We start from the raw sequence: 27,954 nt of genomic DNA on the forward strand, positions 1-27,954 counted from the left end.
GGCCACAGTCCCGTTCCTTCAAATGAGCTCAGTTATCACCTTGTCTACACAGCATTTTCACGGCCCAGCGGTCTCAGCCCAACCATGGCCAAGAAAATACGCAGAAAAAGGTCTGGGCTGGGCACTGTCAAAGTCAATGCCGACGGCCCAGCGCTCTGATACCAGGTTGCGCTTTGCACAAACCACAGCGAGGCTGGACCCAAAGGTGAGGCAAGCTGGGCCATGGCACCGTGTGGCCCCGGAGGGTCTGGCGGCAAGGCAGGTGGGGGAGAGCTATCAAAGGATGGCGTGAGAACTCTAAAAGTAAAGGAGGCTGGCTGGTCAGTGAGGGGGGGGGTCAGGTACCCCATGGCAAGTGGCCAGCCCTCCGGGGCATCACGGCAGAGTCAGCAACAGTGAGAAGCCTGGGACACAGCAGAGGGCGGCGGTTCCAGCAGCAGGCAAACAGGCTCACATTTCAGCGCTTGAGGGCCTCAGCTTCTGAAGGATGACTCTGGGAGCTCCAAGGGACAAACCTGCTCTATAGCCACTGGCCCTGGGTGGAGACTATTCTTGGAAGTGTTGCAGGTCTCATAAAATAGGAGAAAATTCCAAGGACCGCCTCCCACCCCTTAACCACTGTACCTCCAGGTAAGTCCAGGGTCTGAGTATGATTAATAACTGTATCAATACATTTGAAAACTTAGATGAAATGGTCCAAAACTTGGAAAAAATATAACCTACCAAGATGGGATCAGGAAGTAGAACACTTGAATACAACTATGTTTAAAGTACTTTGTTTATTTTGTTACTTTTGTTTAGTAAATTTTGTTATTTTGTTATTGTTCTGTGCTGAGTCTTCATTGTTGCTCAGGCTTTTCTCTCCTGGTTCTTCAAGGGCTTCTCACTGTGGTGGCTTTTTTTTTTCCAGAGCACCGGCCCTAGAGCACGCGGGGTCAGTATTAGTGGCTCTGCGGCAAGTGGGATCCTCCCCGACCAGGGATCAAACCTGTGTCTCCCGCACTGCCAGGCAGATTCTTTACCACTGAGCCACTAGGGAAGCCCCAAACAAAACTATGAAAAAGAATTAAATATCCTTTTAAGTATTAAGGAGTAAGAGAGAGAGAGAAAACACCAGGAGTTGATGATCTGTAGGTGAATTCTAGTGAACATCTAAGGAACAAATCCTTCTAATATCACACCAGGTTTCCCAGGAAATAAATGAGGGTGATTCACTCCACCAGGCTGATATGGAAACAGACAAGAACAGTACAATAAAGAAAAATTAGGGACACATGTCACTCAAAAACATAAGGATACTAAAGTACTAAATCTCTAGGTCAGTCCATGCCGCTGCAAATGGTATTATTTCATTTTTTTTTGATGGCTGAGCAATATTCCATCCTATATATGTTCCTCATCTACTTTATCTATTCCTCTGTTGATGGACATCTAGTTTTTTTTTTTTTTCTATGTCTTGGCTACTGTAAACAGTGCTGCAATGAACATTGTCATACTCAGTGAAGTCAAGTCAGACAGAGAAGCAGACATATCATATGACATCCTTGTACATGGCATCTAAAAAGATATGGTTCAAATGGACTTATTTACAAAAGAGAAGCAGACACATAGACCTAGAGAATGAACTTATGGCTGCTGGCGGGGGGGATGGGGTGAAGGGATAGGGAGTTTGGGATAGACATGCACACATGGCTGTATTTGAAATGTTTAACCAACAAGGACCTACCGTATAGTCAGGGAACTCTGATCAATGCTATGTGCAGCCTGGACGGGCAGGGAATTCGGGGGGAATGGATACATGTATATGCATGGGTGAGTCCCTTCACTGTTCACCAGAAACTATCGCAGCATTGTGAATTGGCTATCAGTTCAGTGCAGTCGCTCAGTCGTGTCCAACTCTTTGTGACCCCATGGACTGCAGCATGCCAGGCCTCGCTGTCCATCACCAACTCCCGGAGCTTACTCAAACTCATGTCCATCGAGTCGGTAATGCCATCCAACCATCTCATCCTCTGTCGTCCCCCTCTTCTCCTGCCCTCAGTCTTTCCCAGCTTCAGGGTCTTTCCAAATGAATCAGCTCTTTGCATCAGGTGGCCAAGGTATTGGAGTTTCAGCTTCAGCATCAGTCCTTCCAGTGAATATTCAGGACTGATTTCCTCTAGGATGGACCGGTTGGATCTTCTTGCTGTCGGCTATACTCCAATACAAAATAAAATGTTAAAAAAATACTACCTAAAATATTAGTAGGCTGAATACAGTAGTGTATAAAAAAGTGTAATACACATGATGGAATGAGCTTTATGCCAAGATTGCAAGGGATAGTTTAATGCTAGAGAAATCAATGGCATTTAACACATTAACTGATTAAAGGAGGAAACAACTACAGGATCATTTTAATAGATGCTGAAGAAGTATTTTCAAAAGTTCAGCATAAATTCGTGGTAGGAAACTTCTCAGTAAATCAGAAATAGAAGGGAATTTCCTTGGCTGATAAATGGGTAAACATTAGCAACATTTCCTCTGAGATTAGACATAAGAAACATCATGTTTCAGACTTCCTTGGCAACCCAGCAGTTAGGACTCTGTGCTTCCACTGCAGGGGGCGTGGATTTGATTTCAGGTCAGGGAACTAAGATCCCACATGCAGCATGGTGAGGCCAAAGACAGAAAAGAAACGTTATGCTTCCCATTATTGCTCTTGTTCAACAATGAGATTGGAAATCCTCCCTTAACAATAATACTGTAAAAAATTCATTAAAAAACACAAAGGTTGGGAAAGAGAAAACAAAACACATTATCTTCAGATATGCTCACCGACATAGGAAACCAAAAAGAAGAGTTTAGCAAGACACCTAGATACAAGAACAATACACAAAATATAACTGCATTTCTAGATACTAGGACTCTGGAAAATGTACTTTAAAAAAGGGGGTAGGGCCAGTCCTAAGAGTGCAAAAATTTTAAGTATCCAAGAATAAGTCTATGGGCTTCCCAGGTGGCATAGTGGTAAAGTGTCCACCTGCCAATGCAGGAAATGAAAGTTCAATCCCTGGGTTGGGAAGATCCCCTGGAGGGAGAAATGGCAGCTGATTCCAGAATTCTTGCCTGAAAAATCCATGGGCAGAGGATCCTGGTGGTATATAATAGTCCATGCGGTCACAAAGAGCTGGACACAACTGAGCAATTGAGCACTCAGATGCAAGAATACGTCTAATGAAATGAAGGTAAGAATTAGGCAGAAAATTATACTAGTCCATGAAAATAAGTTGAGGCTTAAAAGGACAGATATCCCATGCTTAAGGACAGGAGGGCCAGTTAGCATAAAAATGACAATTCTCCACAGATTGATCTGTGGACTCAATGCAATTCCAACTGAAGTCTTAATGGGGGCTTTTTTAGAATTTGAGTCTTCCCTGGTGGCTCAGTCTGTAAAGAGTCGGCCTGCAATGCGGGAGACCCAGGTTCAATTTGACCAGTGATTCTAAAGTTTAATATGAGCAAGCAAAGAATTGTGCTACTCCAAAAGAGGAGGAATACAGACAGGAATGTATCCCATCCGATATCAGGACTTATAAAGCTATGACACTTGCTGCTGCTGCTGCTAAGTCGCTTCAGTCATGTCTGACTCTGTGACCCCAGAGACGGCAGCCCATCAGGCTCCCCTGTTCCTAGGATTCTCCAGGCAGGAACACTGGAGTGGGTTGCCATTTCCTTCTCCAAGGCATGAAAGTGAAAAGTGCAAGTGAAGTCGCTCAGTCGTGTCCAACGCTATGACACTTGGGCAGCAGTAAATAAAATAATCAACAACCAAAAGCTGCAAACACACAGACGTCCATCAGGGGAGGAGTGGACAGCTGACTGTGGTCCGTCCACACAATGGAGTGTTGTTGTTAGTTGCTCAGTCGCGTCTGACTCTTCTGTGACCCCATGGATTGTAGCCTGCCAGGCTCCTTTGTCCATGAGTTTTTCTAGACAAGAATATTGGAATGGGTTGCCGTTTCCTCCTCCAGGTAATCTTCTGAACCCAGGGATGGAACCTGAGTCTCCTGCATTGCACTGAGCCACCAGGGAAGCCTCATTAGAATATTATTCAGTCATAAAAAGTAATGAAGTACTGATCTCTACCACAGCACGGTTGAACCTTGAAGACGTTATGCTAATTGAAAGAAGCCAGACACAAGAACTTGCGTAGTCTGTGGTTCCATCCATGTGAAATGCCCAGAACAGGCAAATCCATGGAGACAGAGAACAGACCGTGTCTTCCAGGGGCTGGGGGGAGGGAGGGCGAGGACAAACAGCCCTCCTGGGTTTCCTTTTTGGGTGATGAAAATACTTTGGAACTAGGTGGTGGTTGCACAACCTGATGAATGTGAGAAACGCCACCAAATTGTACCCTTTAAACTGGCTAATCTTATATTATGTGAATTTCACTGCAATTAAAAACAAACTGGTAGCCATCTAAATGTCGGAAAAGAAAAAGAGAGTCTCTTCCATACAAGGAATCACTGGAGGCTGCTCTCAGTCAGGATGGAGATGTTGAATTATTGATGCAGAAAGGTGATTCACAATATGTTATACAGGATAAAAGCAGGTCACAAAGCTAAGGCGTGCAGTGACTTTTGGGTCAAAATCACGTCACTGTTTTTAGGAAGGTAGAGAAAAATGTCTGCAAGGAAAAAGAAAAAAAAATTTTTTTTTGCTTTTGGTTTTCCATGAAATAATGAAAATGTCTTCTTATGTAACCAAAAAAACACAAGATAACCAGATACTTCCTTAGAAAAATTCATCCTGTTCTTTGTGAGGCTCTCGGGAGACTCATCACACATCTGCCGGCCCCGGGCTCAGGACGAGAATTCCTCTCTTGTCTGGGAGTGGGCGGGAGGCCGGCCAGGTCACGTGGGGAGGGGCAGGTCTGGGTCTTTCCCCAGGGACCCCCTCTCCCAGAGCTAAGCCCCTCCTAGGGCCTTGCCCGATCCTGTCCCTCTACAGACCTTTCTGGCTGAAGGACTTAAGCGGAAGAAACAGGATGTCAAGACCCTCTTGCCCTGTCTCGTCTCCCAGCAGTAGAAGCAGCCCCAGAATGGAGCAGCAGCCAAGCCGGCCTCAAGGGCCTCACGTTGCTTCTCTGACCCCAGCTGGACGTCCCTCCTCAAGTCCTGGCCCTACGATAACCGGGCTAGGGTGGGGTTCCCAGGGCTTGGCCGCTGCTGCCAGATCTCACAGCTGGGCTGTTGGTGAGAGGAGCTTTCCCAGGGTCCCAGCAAGCCGCCCCCGCTGGCGCGCTGCTCCTGCTGGAAGCCCTGCCTCTCCCCACTAGCAAGCCGGGTCCTGGGCTAGGTTGTTGAAAGCCGTAACTGGGGACCTGGAGCTCTGCTGAGGCCAGAGCTGGGCTCTAATGACCAGACTCAGAGAAGGTCTTAGAGGGTCTCCCAGGGAAACAGCATGTCCTGGACTGGGCCTCATGATGGCCTCATGAATTCATGTGTATGTGTGTGTGTGTGAATCTATACTACATATTAGGGTTGGGTTGCCAGATAAAATAGACACCTTGGTTACATATGTCAGATAAACGCAGTTTTTGAGTATCACTATATCCTAAAGATTGAATCCTCTATTAAAAAATTTTTTTAAGATGTAATAGAATTTATTCATATTTTTAATGTGTTTGACTGCATTGGGCCCTAGTTGCAGCACATGGCAATCTGTGTTGGCACACACAGGGTCCTTCATTGTGGTGTCTGGGCTTAGTTGCCCCGCAGCACGTGGGATCTTAGTTCCTGGACCAGGGATGGAACCTGTGCCTCCTGCATTGGATAGCAGATTCTAAACCGCTGGACCACTGGGGAAGTCCCTGATCCTTTATTTTTATTTGCTTAATCTGGTGAGCCTGATACCTGTCAACAATGGACATGCAGAGAAATTAGATGTGGTTAAGTGTGTACACCCTGCAAGAGCACACACGTGTGTGTATCAACATATGCAAGGCCAGGTGTGTACATCGTCACCAGGGTGCACGCACACCAGAAGACATGTGTAGAGAGATTTCACTGCGTGTTTGAGCCGGTGCACGACTGTGAAGTGTTTGGGATATGGAAGTGAATGTATAAATGTATCTGTGTGCAAAGATGATCATGTGTGTGTTTTCCTGTTTTGCATGCACATGTGTGACACCCAAGCACATGAAGTGTCCGCTGTGCGAGTGTCCACAGACACGCACATCACAGAACATTAGAACTGAAAGGAGGCTTGGAGATCTCCCGCACGTAATTGTACATGTGAGAACGTGGAGGCCAGCCAGTCTGCCCACGTGTCTGTGTGTCTGTGCGTGTGTGTCCGAGCTGGGGCTGGGGGCTGGGATGCATGGGGAGGGCTCCCTGGCTGTCAGCTCATGCCAGCCTGGTGTCGTCGCAGGCTCATGACAGCTCTCTCCCTACGAGGACCGTTTCCCAAGGGGAAGGTCAGATGGAGCGCGGCCCGGGCCCAGGCCCAGCCTCGCCTGCCTGCCTGGCGAGCCACGTGTGTCTGCACGCGGGTTACATAAATGCCGGGCCCAGCGCTGCGGCCAGATGTTCTGTCTCTTACTGGAGCCAGATGGGGGCTGATCCTGGAGTTCATGCATTTTTTGAGCTCCTGCTGTCCCCTTCTCCTGCCCCTTCTGGAGTTTTCCCCAGGCAGGGCAGGGGCTGGGACCTGGGGACTTTGAACTGGACCAATTGCCTCGGCCCGGAAGTGGCCTCCCCCTGGCAGGGGCTCAGGACAAGGTGACGGTGTCTTGAGAGGAGCCGCCCCCAGGGCAGCTCCTAGTTCAGTGGTCTCCCCATGTCGCCCAGAAGCAGCCTGTCACACCCGATCCCCAACTCACCTGACCTGTGTCCCATTCTCCCCTGAGGCTTGCTCTTCCTGTGGTGACAGGTGATGGCCAGCTGACCTGATAAACCAGAGCTGCCACCATAAGGGACCACAGACTGGGTGGCTGTAACCACAGAAATTCTTTCCCTCAATTTCCTGGAGGCTGGAAGTCCATGCTGGAGGCCTCTCCCTGGTGGCTCAGATGATAAAGAGTCTGCCTGCAATGCAGGAGACCAGGGTTCGATCCCTGGGTCAGGAAGATCCCCTGGAGTAAGGGAATGGCAACCCACTCCAATATTCTGGCCTGGGAAATCCCGTGGACAGAGGAGCCTGGTGGGCTACAGTCCACAGGTCCCAAAGAGTTGGACACAACTGAGCAACTAACAGTCTCGCTTTCTCCTTGGCTCGTGGAGGTCTGTGCTCTCCCTATGTCTTCACAGGGTCGTCCCTCCGAATGTCTATGTCCAACTTTCCTTCTTATAAGGACACCTGTGCTATTGGACAAGGGCCCTCCTAATGACCTCATTTTAAGTTAATTGCCTCTTTAAAGGTCCTGTCTTCAAATAGAATCACATTCTGAGGTCCTGGGGGTTAAGCTTTTGACATATGAATTGCGGTGAGGGGGCACAGTTCAGTCTGTTAACACCACAATAGTGTGTTCTTGGCAGTGGGCTTTTCCCAGGCCAGTTCGCCATCGCCAGGCCATAGCTGCCAGGGGTCTTCAGAGCCCCAACTTACTGTTCTTTATTTTACAACTAGGAATCCAGTAGAGACCCTACCAAGATGCAGAGTCAGCAGGGGTGACCTCCTTGGCCCTAAATCCCAGCTCTGTTGGAAGGAGGTTTTGGGCAACCTGGAGGAGAAATGAGACAGACTCAGGGTGGGAGGGGTCAGTTCACACGCCCTTCGCCCGCCCACAGCCTGAAGCCGGGGAGCACGAGGTGGGTGGTGGGGTTCAGAGCAGGCTGCATAGTGCTTGCATACTTGGTGTGGGCCGGACACCCCTCCTGGGCCTCAGTGCCCCCATCTGTGAAAAGAAGCCACTGGGTCCGCCGTGACACGGATAGGTGCCCATCTCTTGGTTCCAGTTCATCCGATCCCCAGAGTACCCTGCCCTGTGCCTGAGTGCCCAGCAGGGACATGTGGTTCTTGGGCGGGGGCGGGTGCAGCCCAAGAAGCTCTGTCTTCCTTTCTTGACCCTTCAGTGTGCCCGCCTGGGCCACACAGCTCTGGATGCTCCAGCGTTATGCAAGGTAGCATTATCCCCATTTTAGAGAGGGGGAAACTGAGGCTCAGAAGGGCTCAACAACTTAGGGCCCTTAGGGTCTGACTCCCATGTGTGCACTCCTTCCTCAAAATCACTCTTCCCAGACCACCCCCAGCCTGTCCCCGAGCCCCTCTTGGCTCACTATCCCAGTGACCTTGACAAAAGAAACCCAGGTGAACTTCTGTGTTCTGGGAAGTGGTCACATTGCCCATGACACCTGGGGATGATGCCAGGAGGCAGGAGGGCGCTGGGCAAGTTCAGGACTGACTCTGGGCTCGGGGAGGGGCAGGTAGGGGCGCACAGGGCTGGGGGTGGGTGTGGGTCGGAGTGAGGAAGCGGGGAGGACACACCGAGGCTGAGCTTTGCGGCTGCACCGGGGCCGGTGGGCCTTGTTCCCGTCTTACCCAACATCCAGTCTGGACGGGGCCCACAGAGTCTGGCCAAGGGCAAGCTCAGACAGCACCAGCGGCCATCCGGCACAGTGGGACTGGACTCTCTGTTGCAAAAAGAAGAAAGCAGGGGGCTTTCTTGGTGGTCTAGTGGCTAAGGCTCCAAGTTCCCCATGCAGGGGGCGTAGGTTCAATCCCTGGTCAGGGAACTAGATCCTGCATGTTGACTGAGACCTGGTGCAGCCAAATAAATAAACATAAATATATATATTTAAAAAGAGTGATAAAAGCCATCCCACCCCTGTGCCCAACACTTCAGCAGTCCAAGCCTCACTCCAAGGTTGGTGGGGTGCCCTGTGTTTCTGTTTTCCAGAGGATTCTCTGCTCCTAGGCCACTGGGTCCTGGGTTCCGATCCTGACTTGGCCAAGTCCTAGCTGAGTGATCTTGGAGAAATGACTTTCCCTCTCAGAGCCTCAGTCTCCTCACTTGTGAAGTAGGGACAAGGTCATGATGAGGAATCAGTGAAATGAGGCAGGTGAAGGACTTAGGAAGCCATAAACTCCCTCCTCGCCTCGCCCCAAGTCACGAGCTTGAATGCCAGTTTCACGGACAAGCTGATCTCTGAGAGGTTAAGAATGAGGGACAGATACAGAGGAGTGAAAAGAGATAAAACCAACTCGATACAAACTTCACCCTGGTAACCGAAGTGGACACGAACAAATCAAGGAGACAACGTGAACATCCCCTGTGGATAGACATTTTTAACAAATTCTTTTTTTTTGCCATGTGGGATCTTAGCTCTCACCCCTCCCCGCTCCAGGAATCAAAACTGTATCCCCTGCACTGGGAGTATGGAGCCTTAACCACTGGACCGCCAGGGACGTCCCAACAGAATCTTTATCTAATCCCATGCGGTGATATTTATTTTTTTAAGATTTTTTTTTTTTTGATGTGGACCATTTTTAAAGTCTTTATTGAATTTGCTACAACATTGTTTCTGCTTTATGTTTTGGTTTCTTTAGCCCCAAGGTATGTGGCCTCTTAGCTCCTCCACCAGGGATGAAAGCTGCAGCCCCTGGATTAGAAGGTGGAGCCTTAACCACTGGACAACCAGGGACGTCCCAAGGCGGTGATATTTAGAAAAGGTTAGGGCTTCCCTGGTGACTTAGAGGATAAAGTGTCCGCCCACAACGCGGGAGACCCGGGTTCGATCCCTGGGTAGGGAAGATCCCCTGGAGAAGGAAATGGCAACCTACTCCAGTACTCTTGCCTGGAAACTCCCATGGACGGAGGAGCCTGATAGGCTGTAGTCCATGGGGTTGTAAAGAGTCGGCCACGACTGAGCGACTTCACTTCACTTCACTTCACTTCACTTAGGGTAACCCCACGTGGGGTTTATCCCAGGTATGCAGGATGGGCTTACCATTAAGAACCAAATATTATAATTCACCATAAGAAAGTGAGAACGGCTGTTGGCTTCCATCACTGAAGTGCGTTAACCATAGGCGAGTGAGCATTCGCGTCTCTCCAGGAATGGGGTGTTCCTGAAGGAGTCACAGGCCCCTCCCTGCCCCCCATGCCCGGCTCTGCTCCTGCGGGCTCCCCCCGGCCGGCAGGATCCTTCCGGGATGGCAGGGTGGACCCTGCACCAGGTGCCCCTCCTCGGGGAGCACCCCTGGGTCACACACGACCCCACAGGGACCCCTGTCAGCCCTGTCTGATAGTTCAGGACACCAGGCTCGGAGAGGTGACTGCTGTGTCAGTGCTGGCTCTGGCCCGAGCCCCCGGTGCTGCTAACACTTTGCAGGACAGGATGTTTCTCCTGGGCAAGCTGCCCACTGCCTCTCCAGGGAGATTATCCTCCTAACTGTCTGTTAGGCACTTGGATTCTAATACCCACCCTGAGCTTAGGAGGTCTGCCGAGAGCCCTCCGTTCTTCAGAAAACCCTTCCTCATCCTAAAGACTCTAAAGGCCACCACCCACCCCTGCAGAGGCAGAGGCCCTGGGGGCCCATTGGAGGCGTGGGCCTTGCACAGCGGGAGTGTGTCCCCTGTCCAAAGCTGGAGCCAGATTCGCCCCATTGACAGGCTCCCAGGTTCCCAAGGGTGGGGGCGAGGGGCAAAGGAAGCCATCCTCACCCCTTCTGCTCAGCATCGCATGGACGCGCCCCCCAGGAGCGTCTGTGGGAGCATGCAGAATGTATTTTGAAGACCCCGGATCAGCCAGCATTCAAGAGATTGGAAGTTGAGGGTCTTCATCATAGTAGTCATGTATGGATGTGAGGGTTGGACCATAAAGAAGACTAAGCGCTGAAGAATGATGCTTTTGAATTGCAGTGTTGGAGAAGATGCTTGAGAGTCAAACCAGGCAATCTTAAAGGAAATCAACCCTGAATACTCATTGGAAGGACTGATGCTGAAGCTGAAGCTCCAGTACTTGGCCACCTGATATGAAGAGTCGACTCATTGGAAAAGACCCTGATGCTGGGAAAGACTGAAGAGGAGAAGGGGACATAAGAGGATGAGATGGTTGGATGGCATCACTGGCTCAATGAACATGAGTTTGAGCAAACTCTGGGAGATAGTGGAGGACAGGGGAGGCTGGCATGCTGTAGTCTATGGGATCGCAGAGGGTCGGACACCACTGAGCCACCGAACAACAACAACGATATCATGGTGGCCGGCCGAGTCTGGCCTCCCTGAGCTCCTTTAGGGCAGAGACTAGGGGCAGAGCTCTTGCACCCCCAGCAGGTCTGGATGAAAAGGAGGCTCCAGAGAGAAGCCTTGGGAGGGTGAGCAGGGGCAGCTTGGGGCCTGCCTACAGGGGATTGGCCCTGGGGAACCGTGACCCCTGAGGGTGTGGGATCTAGAGAAGAAGGTATTCAGGCTGGAGGGTTGGGCCTAGCAGAGGGGGTGGTGCTCTGGGCCCAGGAGACCCCGCCCTTCATCATCAGCAGCTTGTCCCTTAGGTAGGCTTGGGCCACATCTCTATCCACTCCCAGCGGGGCGGCGGGGAGAGGAAGTTGTCTCTCCCCCAGAGGATCCTGCCTCTTATGGTTCAATCGTGTCTTCCTGAGATATTGCAATCCTGACTCCCAGCACCTACGGACGTGACCATGTCCGGAAAGGGCCTTTGCAGACATGATTAAGATGTAAGTTAGGATGAGGCCATTCTGAGTGGGGTGGGCCCTAGTCCAAGAGGAAGAGAAGACGGACAACAGACGAGGGCAGAACGCCCCGAAATGACAGAGGCATGGGTTGCAGTGATGTAGCCACCACCAGAAACCGGAAGAGGTCAAAGTGAAGGGTTAGTCGCTGGGTCGTGTCTGACTCTTTGCCCCCCTACAGACTGTAGCCCACCAGGCTTCTCTGTCCATGGACTTTTCCAGGCAAGAATACTGGAGTGGGTAGCCATTCCTTTCTCCAGGGGATCTTCTCGACCCAGGGATTGAACCCCGGTCTCTTGCATTGCAGGCGGATTCTTTACGGTCTGAGCCTCCACGGAAGAGGTGGGGAAGGATTCTACCCAGAGTCTCAGAGGCAACGTGGCCCTCTCGACACCTTGAGTTTGGACTCCTAACCTCCAGAACTGAGAGAGAGCACGCTATGGTTGTTTTAAGCCGCCAGTCTGTGGCTCTTCCTTAACGGCAGCCAGGACAGGAATCCACGGTTGGTTGGCACTGATGTCTCCCTCGTCCCGCCTCCCCTGTCCTGGTACCGACCACATCCTTGGGTCAGGGCTCTGGCCAGCAGGGGATAAGGGGGCGTCTTGGCCCCCAGGGGAGATCTCCCTTGGCACCACGGTGGGGGCTTCCCAAACTGATCAGAACCAGGCCCTGGGGCAGAGTGGCCAGTGCAGGGCCTGGGGATGGAGGGAACCCTAGCACAGACCTCAGGGAGAAGGGCAACTCAGCCCTAGGAGCCCACTGCTCCCTGACCACCTGACCCTGTGGCCTGACTGGGGGTAAAGGAATCGGCTCCCCTACCTTCAAGTTAACAGGGACTCTCCCACCTGGAAACTTGCATCAGAGAAGGAAAAACACCCACACAGGCGAGATGGCTGCATGTCATCTGTATTGTCATGTGAATTGCACATCCGGCACGGCTGACCTGGACACGACCTATTAGGTCACACAGAGTCTGGCCCCTGGGGGCCAAAGCGGCACTGCTGCCCAAGGCTTTTCCTGGGCAGCAGCCCGGACACCTGGTCTCCCTGGGCTCCGGGGCCCAGCACCGGGAGAGGCCAGCTCATGCCTCAGGCCCTTCTGCTCCTGGGCAGCGTCTCCCCAAATGCCCCTGGAGCAACGCGGTTCCTTGGAGGGTTCCTAGCTGTTCCGTGAGAAAAGGGTTCTGTGGTCAAATAAGTTTAGGAAACAGGGATTAAACAGGGTTTGACAAGAAGCTTTTCTGCAGGACTTGTCAGAGCCTTTATGCCAGTCCCGGCCCCCGGGGACGTCCAGCGTGTATGCAGCATTTCCCAAATTTGTTTGACCACAAGACCATTTTTCCTCCCAAGGCGTCTTGCAGGCTGGTGTCCGGTGGGGCACCCTTTGGAAAGCGCTGCCCTAAGTAAGCTGTCGGTGACTGTTAATGGTGATGGCACCTGCGTTGGGCGGTGGGCCGTGGGTATTTCATCAGGCATCGTGCTACAGTGAGGTGGGCACAGCCAGGAACTCAACGGTCGTGGTGATGAAAGGACAAGACGAGACTTGGCCCCCCGCGTGGTTCTGGCCTGGTACCCTCCAGAGCAGAAGCCCAGCAGGGCTGCCCCACGGCTGGGCCCCAGCTCGTCTACAGAGGGACTCAGAGTCTGATTAAGGGGGCAGGGGGCGCCCCGCACAGTGGGAGGGATGGGATGGTCGCTGGCGGGTCGGCCTGACGTCACCAGCCTCCAACCACGATGGGGGTGAGGGGATGAGCTGGGGCGGCCCGGTTCCCCCCTCCCTTGCCAGCCCCGTTTCCTCCGACGGGCCACCCCGCGGACGGGTGGCTCACCAGGCGGAGATGAGCATCTGGCAGGTGTTGGAGGACATCCACACCAGCTCAACCAGGCGGAACTGGAAGTAGCCGATGGCGAAGCCGGAGAGGACATCGGTGATGTGGTGGCGGCCAATCATGACCCGCGACAGCCCCACGCACAGGGCCCAGAGCACCAGCAGGACGCGCAGCGGCACGGCCAGCACCAGGTGGCTCAGGAAGAACTTGGACACCATGGCCGCGCGGCTGGCGTGCCCGGCGGGGAAGGCATATACGTCCATGGTGAGGTAGTCCAGGAGGCTGGGGCTCGACTCGAACGGGCCACGCCGCTTGATGAGCTTCTGCACGCCGGCCACCGTCATGATGTCCAGGAGCAGGGCTGCGGGTGGGAGAGAGGGGGGCCCCCAGGTCGTCAGCGCCACCCTGCCCCCTCCCACCCTACCCCCTCCTCACTTGGGCCACTTGGACCTCCCAGCAAGGTTTCCACCTCGGGGCCTTCGCCTGTGGCTGTTCCCTCTCCCTGGAACACACTTCCCTGGGATATGGCGGTGGTGGTTTAGTCCCTAAGTCATGTCTGACACTTGCCACCCCATGGGCTGTAGCCCGCCAGGCTCCTCTGTCTGTGGGATTCTCCAGGCAACCATACCGGGGTGGGTTGCCATGCCCTCCTCCAGGGGATCTTCCCAACCCAGGGATCAAACCCATGTCTCCTGCATCTCCTGCATTGGCAGGTGGATTCTTTCCCATTGAGCAACTAGCGAAGCCCTCCCTGGGGTGTTTGGACAGGTAAAGGTGCTGAATGAGAGAGTGGTGAGCAGGGGTCTTGTGGGCCACTGTGGGCACCTTGGAGAATCTCATCCTGACCAAAGGGGCTCTGGACTGCTGGTTTTTCCCTAAGAACTTCAGTGAAGTCCCCTCCAGTACCAAGAACAGGATGTCACCATACCTATCTTTTCTAAGTTGAAGTGAGATTCATGTGTACAATTGCCTCCCTGGTGGCTCGGACTTTAAAGAATCTCCTTGCATGGCAGGAGATCTGGGTTCAATTCCTGGGTTGGGAAAATCCCCTGGAGGAGGAAGTGGCAACCCACTCCAGTATTTTTGCCTGGAGAATCCCATGGACAGAAGAGCCTGGTGGGCTACTGCAAAGAGTTGGACATGACTGAGCAACTAACACTAACTATTAATACAACTAACCATCCACAATGTTGGGCAAACACCCTCCTCCATCGAGTTCCAAAGCATTTTCATCATCCAAAAGGAAACCCAGTCCCCATTAAGCCATCGGTCCCCATCCGCCCTCCCCCAGCCTCTGGCAACTCCTGAGTTGCCTTCGGCTCTGTGGACTTGCCTGTTCCCTACATTTCATACGAATGGAGTCGTACAATGTGAGACCTTTTGAGTCTGGCTTCTTTCCCGTACCATAATGTTTTTGAGGCCCATATATGTTGCAGCTGGCATCAAAACTTCCACTCCTTTTTTATGGCTGCCTATTATTCCATTGTCTGGACCTGCCACAATTTTTTTTTATCCATTCATCTGTTGGTGGCATCTGGGTGGTCTGCCCCTTTCGGCTGTGGTGAATAATGCTGCTATGAACATTTGTGGACGAGGATTGGTTGAGAACCTGTTTGCAGTTCTTTGGGGGCACATTCCTACGGGTGGAATTGCTCCATCATGCAGTGAAGTGAAAGTCACTCAATTGTATCCGACTCTTTGTGACCCCATGGACTGTACAGTCCATGGAATTCTCCAGGCCAGAGTACTGGAGTGGGTAGCCGTTCCCTTCTCCAGGGAATCTTCCCAACCTGGGGATCGAATCCAGGTCTCCTGCATTGCAGGCGGATTCTTTACCAGCTGAGCCACCAGGGAAGCCCCCCAATCGTGCAGTAACGATGTGTAACTTTCTGAGAAGCCACCAAACTGTTTCCCACGGCAGCGGAGCCCTGTTGCCCTCCCTTTACAGGGACGAGACGGAGCCCCGGAGGTTGAGCATCCTACTCTGCTCCTCTTTCTTTCTGGATGCTCCCTTTCCCCTCCCTCTGACTTCCTCTCCGTCATCCTCACCGTGCTTCCCTGATGGGCAGTGAGCAGCTCCTCGTCAGCTCTCACTCCCTCCCTTGCATCATCCCTTCGTGGAAATGGGGCCAAGCCGTGTCTGTTTTGTTCACTGGCTTCTGCCCAGCATCAGACACAGAAGGCAGGTCTCCACGTGTTAGCTGAGTCCTGGCCGGGGGCAGAGGGGTGGGCTCTTTCCCATTTGGGGAGCCTAGGGGAGACATGAATCTGTCCATTCGGCCCCCGCCAGCACCCCGCTGTGTGGCCTTGGAGAGGATGCCCTGCCTCTCTGGGCCGTTAGACGACGGCCCCAAGCCAAGGCCCCCGTTTCACCCAGGCAGCCAAGGTGGGGGCCCACAAGTGTCCCAGAGACCCAGATTTGAGCCCCAGCCTTGGAGCCTCCTGTGACCTTGGGCAAGTCACCTAACTTCTTTCACCTCTAAGACAAGATCACAACCATCTGCACCCAGAGGAGGTCTGGCGCGGTGCCTGCAGGGCAACTGCCTGTCCCGGGTTTGCTTGGGACGGAAGGGCTTGGGGGACGTAAGAGGTTCAGGGCTACAACAGGGATTCCCCGGAAGACCAGACGAGGTGGTCCCCCCAGTGCCTGGCACACAGGGGGCGCCAGTGAAAAGTGCAAGATTAGTATCAAACGACAGATCAGGGCAGCCTGGCACTGACAGCTTTCCTGGAAACTTCGCAGGAGATAACTGAAATTGTTGCCCTGCAATCGTTCTTGTTCAGAAACGGGAAAAAAAAATCGTTGGGAAAAAAATGACACAATTGATGTTCACTGTAGAAAACTTACAAAACAGGAGACAAAATAAAATTTTAAATCGCCTGTAATTCTGCCACCCAGAGATAGCCACTATCCCAGAACCTTCTCTCCACCTACAGAGTGTTGATTTAATAAAAGCTGTGACGTGCTCCACACACACCGTTCTGTAACCTGCTTTTGAAACTGGCCAGCTGCAGTGTCTGGAGTGTCCCGGGGTATTTATCCGGTGGTCCCTGGGCTGGAAGTCCAGGCACCCGGTAACACTGCGCTCCCTGGGCAGAGCAGGAATCCTCTCTCCCTGCCCTCTGCAGGGTTGCTGCTTGCAGTCTGGGCTCTTGGTTGGGGATTTGAAGCCCTGCCCTCCCTGGGGGCTGCCCCTCTCATTAGCCATAGGGCCAGCTGATATCTGCCCATCCTGGACCACCCAGGGAGGGGGCAGAAGCAGGAAGTGGTGGATGCAGAGGCTGCCGGTCCATGAGAGGGGGAGGAGTCTAACAGAGGGAGCCCACCTTGTTGCATGCCCCGCCCCCTCCGCGTGGCAACTTGTTCCCAGGAGCTCAGACCTTCCAGTATGCAGGCTGCTAACCCAGGTTGAGGCTGGGAGAATCTGGAGCCCACACGACATGGAGGCCACAGTCCCAGCAGGACATAGGGGACCAAAAGGGCAGGTGGAAGTTGGAGGAAGGTGGTGGCATCTGAGCCCCGGGGACCTTGAGCCCAACGGAGCAGCGAAGGGACGAGGCCAGGCCGAGAGGAGGCAGCCAGTCCTCTCCAGTCCGGAAAGACCACTCCCCGACCTCATGACAGGCTGTCGCCACCTGGGGAGGAGGCAGTTCACAGGTAAGGGGTTAAACTTGCAGGTTTCAGAGTCACAGGTGGGGTTCCAGTCCCAGCTCCTTGGCTCAACAAGTGCCTTCACCTGTCGGAGCCTCAGTCTGCCCACCTGTAACAAGGGTTCTCGCAGGATGAGATGAGCTCCTAGTGCCTACCAAGTACTTAGAACAGCCCGGTACGTGCTGGTTGAGGGCACAACTGCTCTTGTTACTCCAAAGCCCCAGCCTGGCCTGAGCCAGGCATTCAGACCCTGGAGGCTGGGTGGTATTGAGCAGGTGCATCAGCAAAAGGACTTCCTTCTCTGAGGTCCCATCAGTGTCAAAATGATCTGGCCCAGGTTCCAAGACCCTCAGCACCTGAAGGAAGGCCACAGCATCCTGGGCTGGTGGCTTGGGGGTGGGACTGATGTGGACCAGGATGGGGTCCCTAGACAGAACCATGACACTGGCCACTACGAAGATGTGGGGGGTGTGTGTGTGTATGTGTGTGTATTAGTCACTCAGTTGTGTCTGACTCTTTGTGAGCCCATGGACTGTAGTCTGCCAGGCTCTTCTGTCCATGGAATTCTCCAGGCAAGAATACTGGAATGGGCTGCCATTCCCTTCTCCAGGGGATCTTCCCAACCCAAGGACTGAACCCAGGTCTCCCACATTGCAGGCAGATTCTTTACCATCTAAGCCATGTGGGCCATCTATCTAATTAGTGACCAAGTTTCTCAGCTGCAAACCAGGGCTCAGCAAGTTGGCAAACTCTCGCTGGCAGGAATCTGCTTTCCCAGACAAGTGTGAACTGCAGCAGAGGTGCCCAGAGGGAGCCTCTGGGTTCCAGGAGGAAGTAGGTGGGACGGACAGCATCTGCTTCTCCATGGGCTGCCTGGGACCGGGGAGCTGGGCTCAGGGCTTCAGTCTGATGTGGAGGCTGGAGGCCAGGTGGGCTTCTGCCTCGCTGCCCGCTGCCCCCAGGCCAGGTGTCCCAGCTCTCCTCGAGGACTGTCGAGACCAATGGGCCAGGAATCGAGCTAGACCCACACCTTTCAAACTTTTTTAGCAGCAAAACATTTTTTCCCAATGTAAGACAAAGCTATGATTTTTCCAGTAGTCATGTAATCAATGGGATGTGAGAGCTGGACCATAAAGAAGGCTGAGTGCCAGAAAATTGATGCTTTCAAATTGTGGTGCTGAAGGACTCTTAAGAGTCCCTTGGATTGCAAGATCAAACCAGTCAATCCTAAAGGAAATCAATCCTGAATATTCACTGGAAGGACTGATGCTGAAGCTGAAGCTCCAATATTTTGGCCACTTGAGGCAAAGAGCCAACTCATTGGAAAGGACCCTGATGCTGGGAAAGACTGAGGGCAGGAGGAGAAGGGAGAAACAGGATGACAGGGTTGGATGGCATCACCAATTCAATGGACACGAGTTTGAGCAACTCTGGGAGATGGTGCAGGACAGGGAAGCCTGGCATGCTGCAGTCCAGGGTCGCAAAGAATCAGACATAAGTTTGAGCAAACTCTGGGAGATGGTGAAGGACAGGGAAGCCTGGCGTGCTGTAGCCCAGGGTCGCAAAGAGTCTGAGCGACTGAACAACAGAGACTCAGGATATGAACGGATAAGAGAAGTAGCCCCATGGCTGTCACTGGGGCTATTGGAAATGGGGGACCCTCCTCTGTCCCCTGAGAGGCTTCTGAGGCTGGCTGTGTGCCATGATTTGAAAACCCCACATCTGGGCCTTTGGAAATCTGCTATTTTTGGCTGGCTCTGTCCCTTGAGGCCATAATGAGGTGAAAACTGCCCCTCCACCCTGGGCTTCTCGGGTCCTTCATTCATTCACTTGACCTATAGATCTTGGGTCCCACTGCTTCCTGAGTATGTTAGGCTAGGGCCAGGCCTGGGGCTGGTGCCCCAGGCTGGCAGGGTACCAGATGACTGGGGGCAGGTGGGGTGCAGAGATGGGCAGTAAATTAGACAGGGGGCTTCTCTACAGGTGTGATGAGCCCGTGGTCTCTCCCCCTACTATTGCCTGCTGCCAGGTTTTGAGGGTTGGGTGTAGAGGAGGCTGTGGGGGGATGGCTCCCCAGCAGAGCCGATGGCCCTGGGGCCTCCCCCACAAGCTCCTCCCACTGCCTCCCCAGGCTGCCTTCCCCTCCCCCAGCACCGTGGCCAGCCCTCTTATGACTGATTCTAACACGTCAGCACATACTCTGGCGCCCAGAAATAGAAGCAAATGGCTCCGTCACTCAAGGTTCCGTGAATTCTGCTCACATGGCAGGTCGAGGTCCCTGACCTATATTTCTTTCTGGACCGGGAGGGAGGCAGGGCGCCCCGCCTGTGGGGACAGGTCTGCTTGGCAGCAAGTTCAGGGGCCAGAACTGCAGCGCTGTGTGACCCAGGCTGGTGGCCTAACCTCCCTGGGCCTCTGCTCACCGCCATCAAGTAGGGCAGAGGCTGCGCACCTGGGCTCCAGGATCAGAGGCAGGCCTCAAGGTTGGCTGCTTGTGAATTTCATGACCTTGGCACAGCTCTCCCGCTGAGCTTCCTCCCTTCATTGATAGAATGGGGGTCATTCCAGAAGCTACTCTAAAGGCTGCCTGGTCTGCAGGGCTGGGCCCCACCAACAATCTCCACTCCCTGCCCCTCTCACCAGGCGGATGGCTCAGATGCCTAAATCCCCTTGCAGGAAGCACAACTATTACCTGCTGTGCGGATGCCTCAGAGGTGAAAAGAATCTGCCTTGGCGCTCACTTTCTCTCCCACTCTGGTGGGCAGGAGCGGGGGGTGCTGCTGGGGTGGTCCCTCCTGGTCCCTCGAGCTTGGCTGCTCCCCCTGAGATGCCCACCATGGGACTAGTTCAGCAGCAGGGCAGGCCGGGGACGGGTGGGGAAGGGGCAGCTGTGGACCCCGCAAGGAACAGACAGTACCGACATCTCTTACTGCCTGGAGCTGGGAGGAGGGGTACCCACTCCTCTGGCCTCTGCTCTCCCATTCCATTCCCTCTAGGAATCTGGGAAACAGCCCGGTTAGCGTTCTAGGATGGTGGTGGTGGTGTAAATTGGTCTAAACTTTCTGAAGGGCTTTGGATTCAGACTCAGAAGTCTCTATGGCAGGCCTCCCTTGACTCAGCCCTTCCATGGGTAGGACTGTCTCCCTGGGAAATAGTTAGGGATGTGCCCCACGATTCATGGTCAAGATGTCCACTGCAGCATCCTTCGTGATGCTGAAAACCCCAAACCAACCCGATGCCCTTGAGTCGGAGACAGATGGGCCAGACTGCGGCCAAGTCTAGACGACGGAGCGCTCTGGGGCCGCTGCGAATGATGAAGCAGATGTGTATTTATAGCCACGGAAGGACAGCTCTGGGGTTTAAGTGGAAAAGGCCAATGACCACACCGGATTTACAGTAGGATAATGCTGTTTTTGTAAAATTAAGATGTAAATGTGTCTATACGTGGTGAAAAAAGTCTGGAAGTCACCGCACTAAATGTTAACTAACTGTGATTCTCACTGGGTGGGAGGATGAGGCTCATTTTTGTTGTCTTTTTGTAATTCTGCATTAACATTTTTTTTCTGACCGTGAAGAGGCATGATCTGTGTGCGTTTTTAAAAAGTTATTTTTACAAAAGGACAAATACTGCATGATTCCACTTTCATGAGGTCCTTAGGACGGGCAGATTCATAGAGAGAGAAGATAGATTAGAGGATGCCAGGGGCTGGGGAGTTAGTGCTTAATGGGTGCAGAATTTCAGCTGGGGAAGATGAAAGAAATTCAGGATATGGGTGGTGGGCATGGTTGTACAACTTAATGCCATTGAACTGGACACTTATGGCAAATTTTATGCCTTGTGTGTTTTAGGGCGTGCGTACGCGCACACAACAGTTATTTTAAAAACCAGCGCACTGTTCTAGAAGAACACAGCTCTGGGGACGTGGGCAGTGAGCAGAGAGGTTGATGGAAGGGAAACCCTGAGAAGAGGCAGAAACACTCCAGGCATTTGGCACTGGGACCTCTGCTATGTTGGTGTGAGCAGTGTGTGTGTGTGTGTGTGTGTGTGTACAAACCAGGCATCTCTCCTGACCACAGTGGCCCTGTCTTCAGTCACACACCCTGCCCCAGCCCTCGGTGCCCAGGGTTGGGGGGCTGACAGGAGTGTCCCGGTCTGTCCCTAACTCCCCTGGCCGGCATGACTCTAAGCGAGTTCTAGAACTTTGCAGGTTTCCCTAATTCTCACCTGAAGAACCCAGATATTAAAGTGGCTTGATTCATCTCAGAAGACCTCCTGGGTGCAAGGAAAGCAAAACCATGGGTATAGATAGAAGTCGAAGGGCACCAGGCTTGGCTGGGGGAGTGCGGTGACACAGAAGAGGACCCCCCAGTGGCTCCCTCCCAACAAGGGGGCCCTGACCCCATCTGGGGGTGGCCAGAGGCCAACTGGAGGGACCTTTTAGCTGAGCCGCACTGAGATGATGAGACAGGAAGGGTGGAGAATGTTCTCTCTCTGTGGAGCTGAGCTGGCGTCTCTAGCCGGAGTGCTCCCGACAGTGAGGGTTTAGGATCAGTCTAAATATCCATCAACTAGGGACAGGCTATGCAAGCCTCGCAGAGGGCTTGTCACCTAAGCTGTCCCCCAGAGCAGGGCTTGGGGGCTGGAGGTGGGGGAGCTGACAGAACAGATTATTGGGGGGGGGTGAGCAGGGGCTGGGTGGGGGGAGGGGATGCTGTGAGATGCTTGTGGGGAGTTGGCGGGGGAGTGCTGCTAGGCTGAAGGAGTTGGTTCTGGTTTCTCAACCCCTCATGCTTGATGTGAAGGGATTCAGGGGGCCCAGATGGGAGGTACGTGGCCCAGCAGGCCTGAAAGGGCCGTGAGAACGAGGCCAAGCTGGGCAAAACACGGCAGGAGGTCATTTTAGAAGCAAAGAGAAACATCCAGAGGCTCATGACCCAAACCGCAGCGGTGGTTATTCCTGAGGAAGGGGCTTAAGGGAGACATTCTTTTTTTTTTTTAACTAAAATTTTTTTCTGGCCTCAAGGCATGCAGGATCTTAGTTCCCTGACCAGGTATTGAACCTTCATCCCCTGGTTTGAATTTTCCTCATCGTAAGGATATATAATGAAAAGGCGTTCAACACCACTTATCACTGCTGCTGCTGCTGCTAAGTCGCTTCAGTCCTGTCTTACTCTGTGTGGCCCTATAGACAGCAGCCCACCAGGCTCCCCCATCCCTGGGATTCTCCAGGCAAGAACACTGGAGTGGGTTGCCATTTCCTTCTCCAATGCATGAAAGTGAAAAGTGAAAGTGAAGTTGCTCAGTCATGTCTGACTCTTAGCAACCCCATGGACTGCAGCCCACCAGGCTCCTCCGTCCATGGGATTTTCCAGGCGAGAGTACTAGAGTGGGGTGCCACTGCCTTCTCCATATTTATCACTAAGGAAGCATGAGACACCACTTTTCACATCCATTAAAACAGCTATTTTTTTTTTTTTTTTAAGTGCTGGCCAAGAACACTTGTGGAGAAATTGGAGCTTTTGTGCACAGGTGGCAGGAATGTAAAACAGTTCTTCTGCTGTGGAAAACAGCCTGGGGGGTTCTTCAAAAATTAAACCTGGGGTTACCATCTGTTCCAGCAATTACATCCTGGGTGTACACCCATAAGAATCAAAAGCGTGGGCTTGTACAGATATTTGTACCCTCGTGTTCAGAGCAGCATTATTCACAATAGCCAGAAGATAGAAGCAACCCAAGGGTCCACTAACAGATGTTGGAGAAACAAAACGTGGTCCATCCACACCATGGAGCATCATTCAGCCTTAAAGAAGGAGACGCTGACATCTGCTACAGTACGGATTCACCCTGCGGACAGGGTACTTAGGGAAACAAGTCAGACACTAGACAGATGCTGTGTGGTGCCACCGACACAAGGTCCCTAGGTGAATCAGATTCACAGAAACAGAAAGTGTGGGTGCTGGGTGCTGGGGCAGGGGGAGTGGGGAGTTGGTGTTCATGGACATAGAGGTTCAGTTTGGGAAGATGGTCAGGCTCTGGAGATGATGGTGGTGGCTGCTCAACATGAATGTGCTGGAAGTTCCGGCCGTTTAGTCGCTAAGTCATCTCTGACTCTATGGACTGTAGCCCTGCTGGGCTCCTCTGTCATTGGGGTTCTCAGGGCAAGAATATTCCTTCTCCCGGGGATCTTCCCGACCCAGGGATGGAAGCCAGGTCCTCTGCGTTGGCAGGTAGGTTCTTCACCGCTGAGCCACCTCGGAAGCCTGTACTGCAAACTGGTGTACACTTAAAAATGGCTGGAACGCTAAGTTCTAGGTTATGTCTATTTTCCCACAATGAAAAATGACATAGAAAAAAAGGAATATACAATTTTCATAATCAGGGACATTTCAATTAAGATTATTTTATAGATCATGGAAGTAAGACATGGAAACCATTTCCTGCTGAGGATGGGCCCAGGGGGAAACCAGGATAGGTCTGGTGAACGGGAATGGCCCAGGTCCCCTATTACCTGCCTGCTTTGGGATCATCGAGCTGGGCATTGCAGAGAGAGGACAAAGCGGGGAATCAGGTCACGTCACAGGTGCCTGAAGCTTGGAGGGGACCTGGATCGCCCCTGGACCTGGGACTTCTTTTGACTATGGCAATAGTGATGAGGTTGCTAATGCTGATTGCGTTCCACAAGCATTAACTGGCGTGGGTATGTGCCATGTGTAATTCTTCAGGGAAGTATCCTAGCAACCCATTAGACAGATGAGGAAAATGAGGCTCAGAGAGGCCAAGTCACTTGTCCCAGTTGCCACAGCAGGGCTGGGATGTGCCCCCGGGTCTGGCCAACTCTGGAGCCAAGCCCGTGCCAGCTGCTAAGACCCCTTTTGGCTTTGAGGCTTCCAGAGTCTGTGTAACACATCACAGCCCCCGGCAAGGGAGGCGGATTTCAGGGAGCAGAAGGGAGGACTTCCTCCCGGCCCAGTTGGGACTCTCCCAGGTCCAGTGGCTGGAGTTCCATTTCCCAAGGCTCCTGAGTTTTCCCCTTTGGGGCCAAGGAGAGCCCAGGTCCCAGTGGTACTGTGGAGGCTCTGCCCCTAGGATTCTGCTGGATCCCTGGTGCTCAGAGTAGGCAGGCAGGACCAGGCTGGGCCCCTCATCCCTCTGGACCCTGCAGTGTCCACGTCCACCTGCCACCCACTGTCCCTGGTCCTTGGCCAGCTCCTCTTGAATCCCCACCACAGGCCTGATGCCCCATGTACAGATGAAGAAACTGAGGCTCAGCGATGGGACCTGACTTGACCAGAGTGAGTAAGGGTCAGAGTGAGGACCAGGACAAGTCCATTCCAACCTCAGAGCTCCAGGGTTGAAAGCCCCTGCCCCTATGCCCAGGGTCCCAAAGACTAAAGAATAGACTGACCTGTGCAGTTTTTCCCTCAAGGTTGGTCTGTCATCCCTGGGCAGAAGGCAGTGTGGGCAGCCGCTCTTGGCAGGCCAGGTCAGAGCCGTGGGATCAACCCACCTTAGTTATTTGCTGCTTTTCTGGGTCCACATCCCCACCAAGAATGCAGGTCTACAGACCACCCTGCCTGCTCTGAGCAGTTTCTCTAGGCCGGGCTCTTTTTTCCTCCGTGGTCTTGGTACCTGGATACGCCAGCAAAAGTGCTGGTAAAAGGGAGACCTCTCTGCAGGTAACTCCTCAATGTGCACTGGTCTGCCCGGCCTGCAGACCAAAAGTGAGCGGGAAGGCAAGGGGTTTGCAGCCTAGAGGACTTGTCTTGGTTCCTGGGTCTACCACTTACAGATATGTGGGGTTGGACAAATCCCTCGACTCCCCTGAGCCTCAGTTAACTCATCTGTGTAGTGGGTATATTGAAATTTACATTATACGGTCATTAAAAAGATTTTAACATCATAAAATACAAGACATCCATAGCATAGTACTTGGTATCTAAGTGGAGCTCACTAAATGATGTTTTAAAAACTGAGAGACAACTGTCCTTGTTCAAGAAGGGAGATTTCTCGAATCCTGCTCTCTGTCCTACGAAACAAACAACTTTGTGTCCATAGAATCTGGTTGCTGGTAAAAGCCAGAAGCCTCGTCCCGACCAGCCAGAGTTATGTCAGCTCCAGTACTGGCTCCATCACCAACTAGCCACATGGTTGAGGGCAAAGCATCTCTGTGTGCCTCAGTTTCTCCCTCTTTAAACAGGGAGCATAGCAGCTTCTCCCTGGGGGTTGTGGTGAGGATGATACATGATGATGTGGTTTATGAAAAACCAGGCATATAGTAAGTGCTGAATGAATCACCAGTACAGCTTCACCACTTCCAGCATCACACACGGACGAACCGTGCAGGTGGGTCTAGGGAGCGGGGTTGAGAGAGAAGCTCAAGGACACTTTCCCACGCTCGTCCTTGGACACCAGGCAACCTGACCGCACCCCCTTCCCAGTTTTCTTGAGTCACCGCTCTGTCTGAGGCTTCAACGGGCACTAGATGACAAGACCACGGTTATGCACTGCCCCCCAAAGCCCCCCGGCCTGGCACCTGGGCCACCGTGCTCTGCCCCTCCATCCCAAGCCCAGGGCTTTCCAGGTGCCCAGAAAGAGCACAGGCCAGGATGTCAGGCAGGACTTGGTGCAAATCTCAAGTTCTGAAGTCTTGGCCAGGTTGCTTTATTTACAGGAGCCTCAGTTTCCTCATCTGTGAAGTGGGAACGGTAAGAGCAGCAGCCACGTTGCGACTGCTTATTTGGGAATAACAGCAAGTAACATGGATCATTTAGGAATAAGAACAAGAAAACACTGATGTACCAGACCTGGCATCTCCTGCACGAACGTCTGCTACTTCTCCCTCCCCACATCCCACCAGCAGCACCCACCCCAGATGCTCTGAGACCCGAGCGGGAAGACTCACAGTTACTGTAACTTCCCCTGGATGGCAGTTCTCAGGGGCCCAACCCACACCCCTTCGGTACTGGGACCCCTTGTCAGTGTTGGCTTAGCCTGAGCCATGCCCCCTCGCCCCCCACTTGTGTCCCAAATGGTGGCTGTGCTGAGAAGGGCCCGGAGATTAACATGGCCCAGCTTGGAGGGTGGCAGCAGAGGGGCCCAAGCACCTCGGGGATCTGGAGGTGCCTGGAGGGTGGGCCAGATGGGGGCTGGGCATCACCTCCTGGGTAGAGGGGAGGGCCTGCCTTCCACATGGGCCCACGTGGCACCTGGCACGGGGCAGTGCTCGACTGAAAGACGCCGGTGGCAAAGACTTTGCAAACAAACCAAAGCTCCCCAGGTCCTCTCCTCCAGCGACTCGCCAAGGGAAGGGGCAGGTAAGCACTCCAGGAGGCCCTGAGCGGGTGGGAGCCCCAGACTGGACCCCTGCACCCACCAGGGATCCTGGGAAACTTTCAGGGTCCCTGAGCCAAGCAGGGTGGGGGGGTGGGCAGCTCCCAACTGCTGCCTGAAAGCAGCCTAGGAACTCAAGGACCTATCCATGGGATGGGAGTGACAGGGTTAGACACCCCACTCCAGAGCACCCGCCAGACTCCCAGACACATCCCTCAAGGCCTCCGGCACCCACTCCAAGTTGCTTCTGGGCAGCGATGTGCTTTGCCCAGGGCAGGGCTCTTCCTCAGAAGTTCCCGCTGGGGCTCTGCATTCTCAAGGCTCCCACTTTGCAGGGGACTATGGTCTGGACATCCTCAGCTCCCTCTTTCCCCAAGCCAGAGGCTTGCCTGTTTCTGGGGCACCCTTCCTGCTAACCTCATTAGATTGTTCCAGTCAGTTTCTGAGGGGCACCGCTGGCCCTGGCAGGGGCGGGGTGGGTCCAGCTCCCTCCACAAGGCCTGGCTGGGTGGGTGGTGGACGACGGGCGGGTGCACTCACCCAGAAGCAGGTTCATGAGCACCTCCTGGCCGGCCAGCGTGCTGCTCTTCACCAGGCAGAGGATGGTGCCCCCGATCCAGGGGATGCCGTGGCCCGTGATGCCGATGAGCTTGACCATGGAGCGGGCGCTGGCCCAGGACGCGGCCCGGCCGGCACACACCCCCAGGCGCTTGGACATGCAGATGTCAATGGCCAGCAGGGAGTTGAAGGCGATGCCCTTGAAGGAGGGGTTCAGCTGCATGCAGTCCTCCTCAGGCAACTGCTGGGACTGGCGCCGCTCGCGGGCCCCGTCCCCAGGGGCTGGGGGCTGCGTCGAGGGGCCCGAGGCCTTCCTGCCCGAGCTGCGGGGCTCCGGGGCTCCCTTGGGGGGCTGGTTCAGGGACAGGAACTCGGCTCGGTTGAGGACGTTGCTGCGGTCCCGGGCCCGGGCCCGGCTCTGGGAGGCGGGCATTGTTGACGATCTCCTGGCAAGGGCCGGTACCAGCCTGGCCGTGAGGCCCTTCTCCCCCAAAGACGCCGGAGCCGCCCCTGCTCTCTGCCTCCCTGCCGGCTCCTCAGCAGCTGTTAAATATAGAGAGCAGGCCTGCACATGGCTGTTTACCTCCGGCTGCCACCGGGCTCCTGGGGAATGTCAGTGCCAGCTGGGCAGCCAATCGAGCCCCCCAGTGCCGGCCAGCGCCAATGGAGCCACCGGGAGGCAGACGCGTCCACAGCTGGGGCCTGGCTGCCTCGGGCCTGGGCTATTTAAATCTCCCAATGGCTCGCTCTGGGCGGGGGCGGGGGGGGGGTACCTGGGGGACTCTGGGAAATGTAGTCCTCCTACAGGTCTGGCCTTGGCTGAGCCCCCAGCCAGAGGCCCAGAGGTGGGCCCCTGACTCACCCCTGCTTTGACCAGCTTCCCTCTGAGCAGCCCAGAGCCCGGGGAGCCAG

General features: G+C 53.7%; 1 protein-coding gene across 4 annotated transcripts; it reads right to left on the reverse strand.

The window, feature by feature from the left end:
* Nucleotides 1-829: 829 nt before the first annotated feature.
* PLPP7 (phospholipid phosphatase 7 (inactive)) lies at nucleotides 830-27,755 on the reverse strand. 4 transcript variants are annotated; one of them, XM_086324504.1, is made up of 4 exons: nucleotides 27,025-27,566; nucleotides 13,502-13,862; nucleotides 6,863-6,973; nucleotides 830-1,053 (listed from the first exon to the last, which is right to left on the reverse strand). In XM_086324504.1, exons 1-4 carry the CDS (start codon nucleotides 27,473-27,475, stop codon nucleotides 942-944), a joined length of 1,035 nt encoding a protein of 344 aa, XP_086180630.1. In that variant the 5' UTR covers nucleotides 27,476-27,566; the 3' UTR covers nucleotides 830-941. The 4 variants fall into 4 exon arrangements, with proteins under 4 accessions (XP_086180630.1, XP_086180627.1, XP_086180628.1 ...); XM_086324501.1 differs by lacking the exons at nucleotides 830-1,053; nucleotides 6,863-6,973 and having other exon boundaries at nucleotides 12,564-13,862; nucleotides 27,025-27,755; XM_086324502.1 differs by lacking the exons at nucleotides 830-1,053; nucleotides 6,863-6,973 and having other exon boundaries at nucleotides 12,564-13,862; nucleotides 26,902-27,755.
* Between the last annotated feature and the right edge of the window lie 199 nt (nucleotides 27,756-27,954).

Source organism: Bos grunniens, chromosome 11 (assembly GCF_055505025.1).
Source record: "Bos grunniens cultivar Pamir isolate PY7600 chromosome 11, Bosgru_T2T1.0, whole genome shotgun sequence".
Taxonomy (NCBI): domain Eukaryota; kingdom Metazoa; phylum Chordata; class Mammalia; order Artiodactyla; family Bovidae; genus Bos; species Bos grunniens.

Excerpts from the sequence above, each read along its gene's own strand:
- PLPP7 (XM_086324504.1), bottom strand. The coding sequence starts at position 27,475 with ATGCCCGCCTCCCAGAGCCGGGCCCGGGCCCGGGACCGCAGCAACGTC. Across the intron at positions 13,863-27,024 it reads GCTCATGAACCTGCTTCTGG|CCCTGCTCCTGGACATCATG; the intron begins GTGAGTGCACCC and ends TCCCACCCGCAG. Across the intron at positions 6,974-13,501 it reads CAGATGCTCATCTCCGCCTG|CCACCCAGTCTGTGGTCCCT; the intron begins GTGAGCCACCCG and ends CTGTGGTTACAG.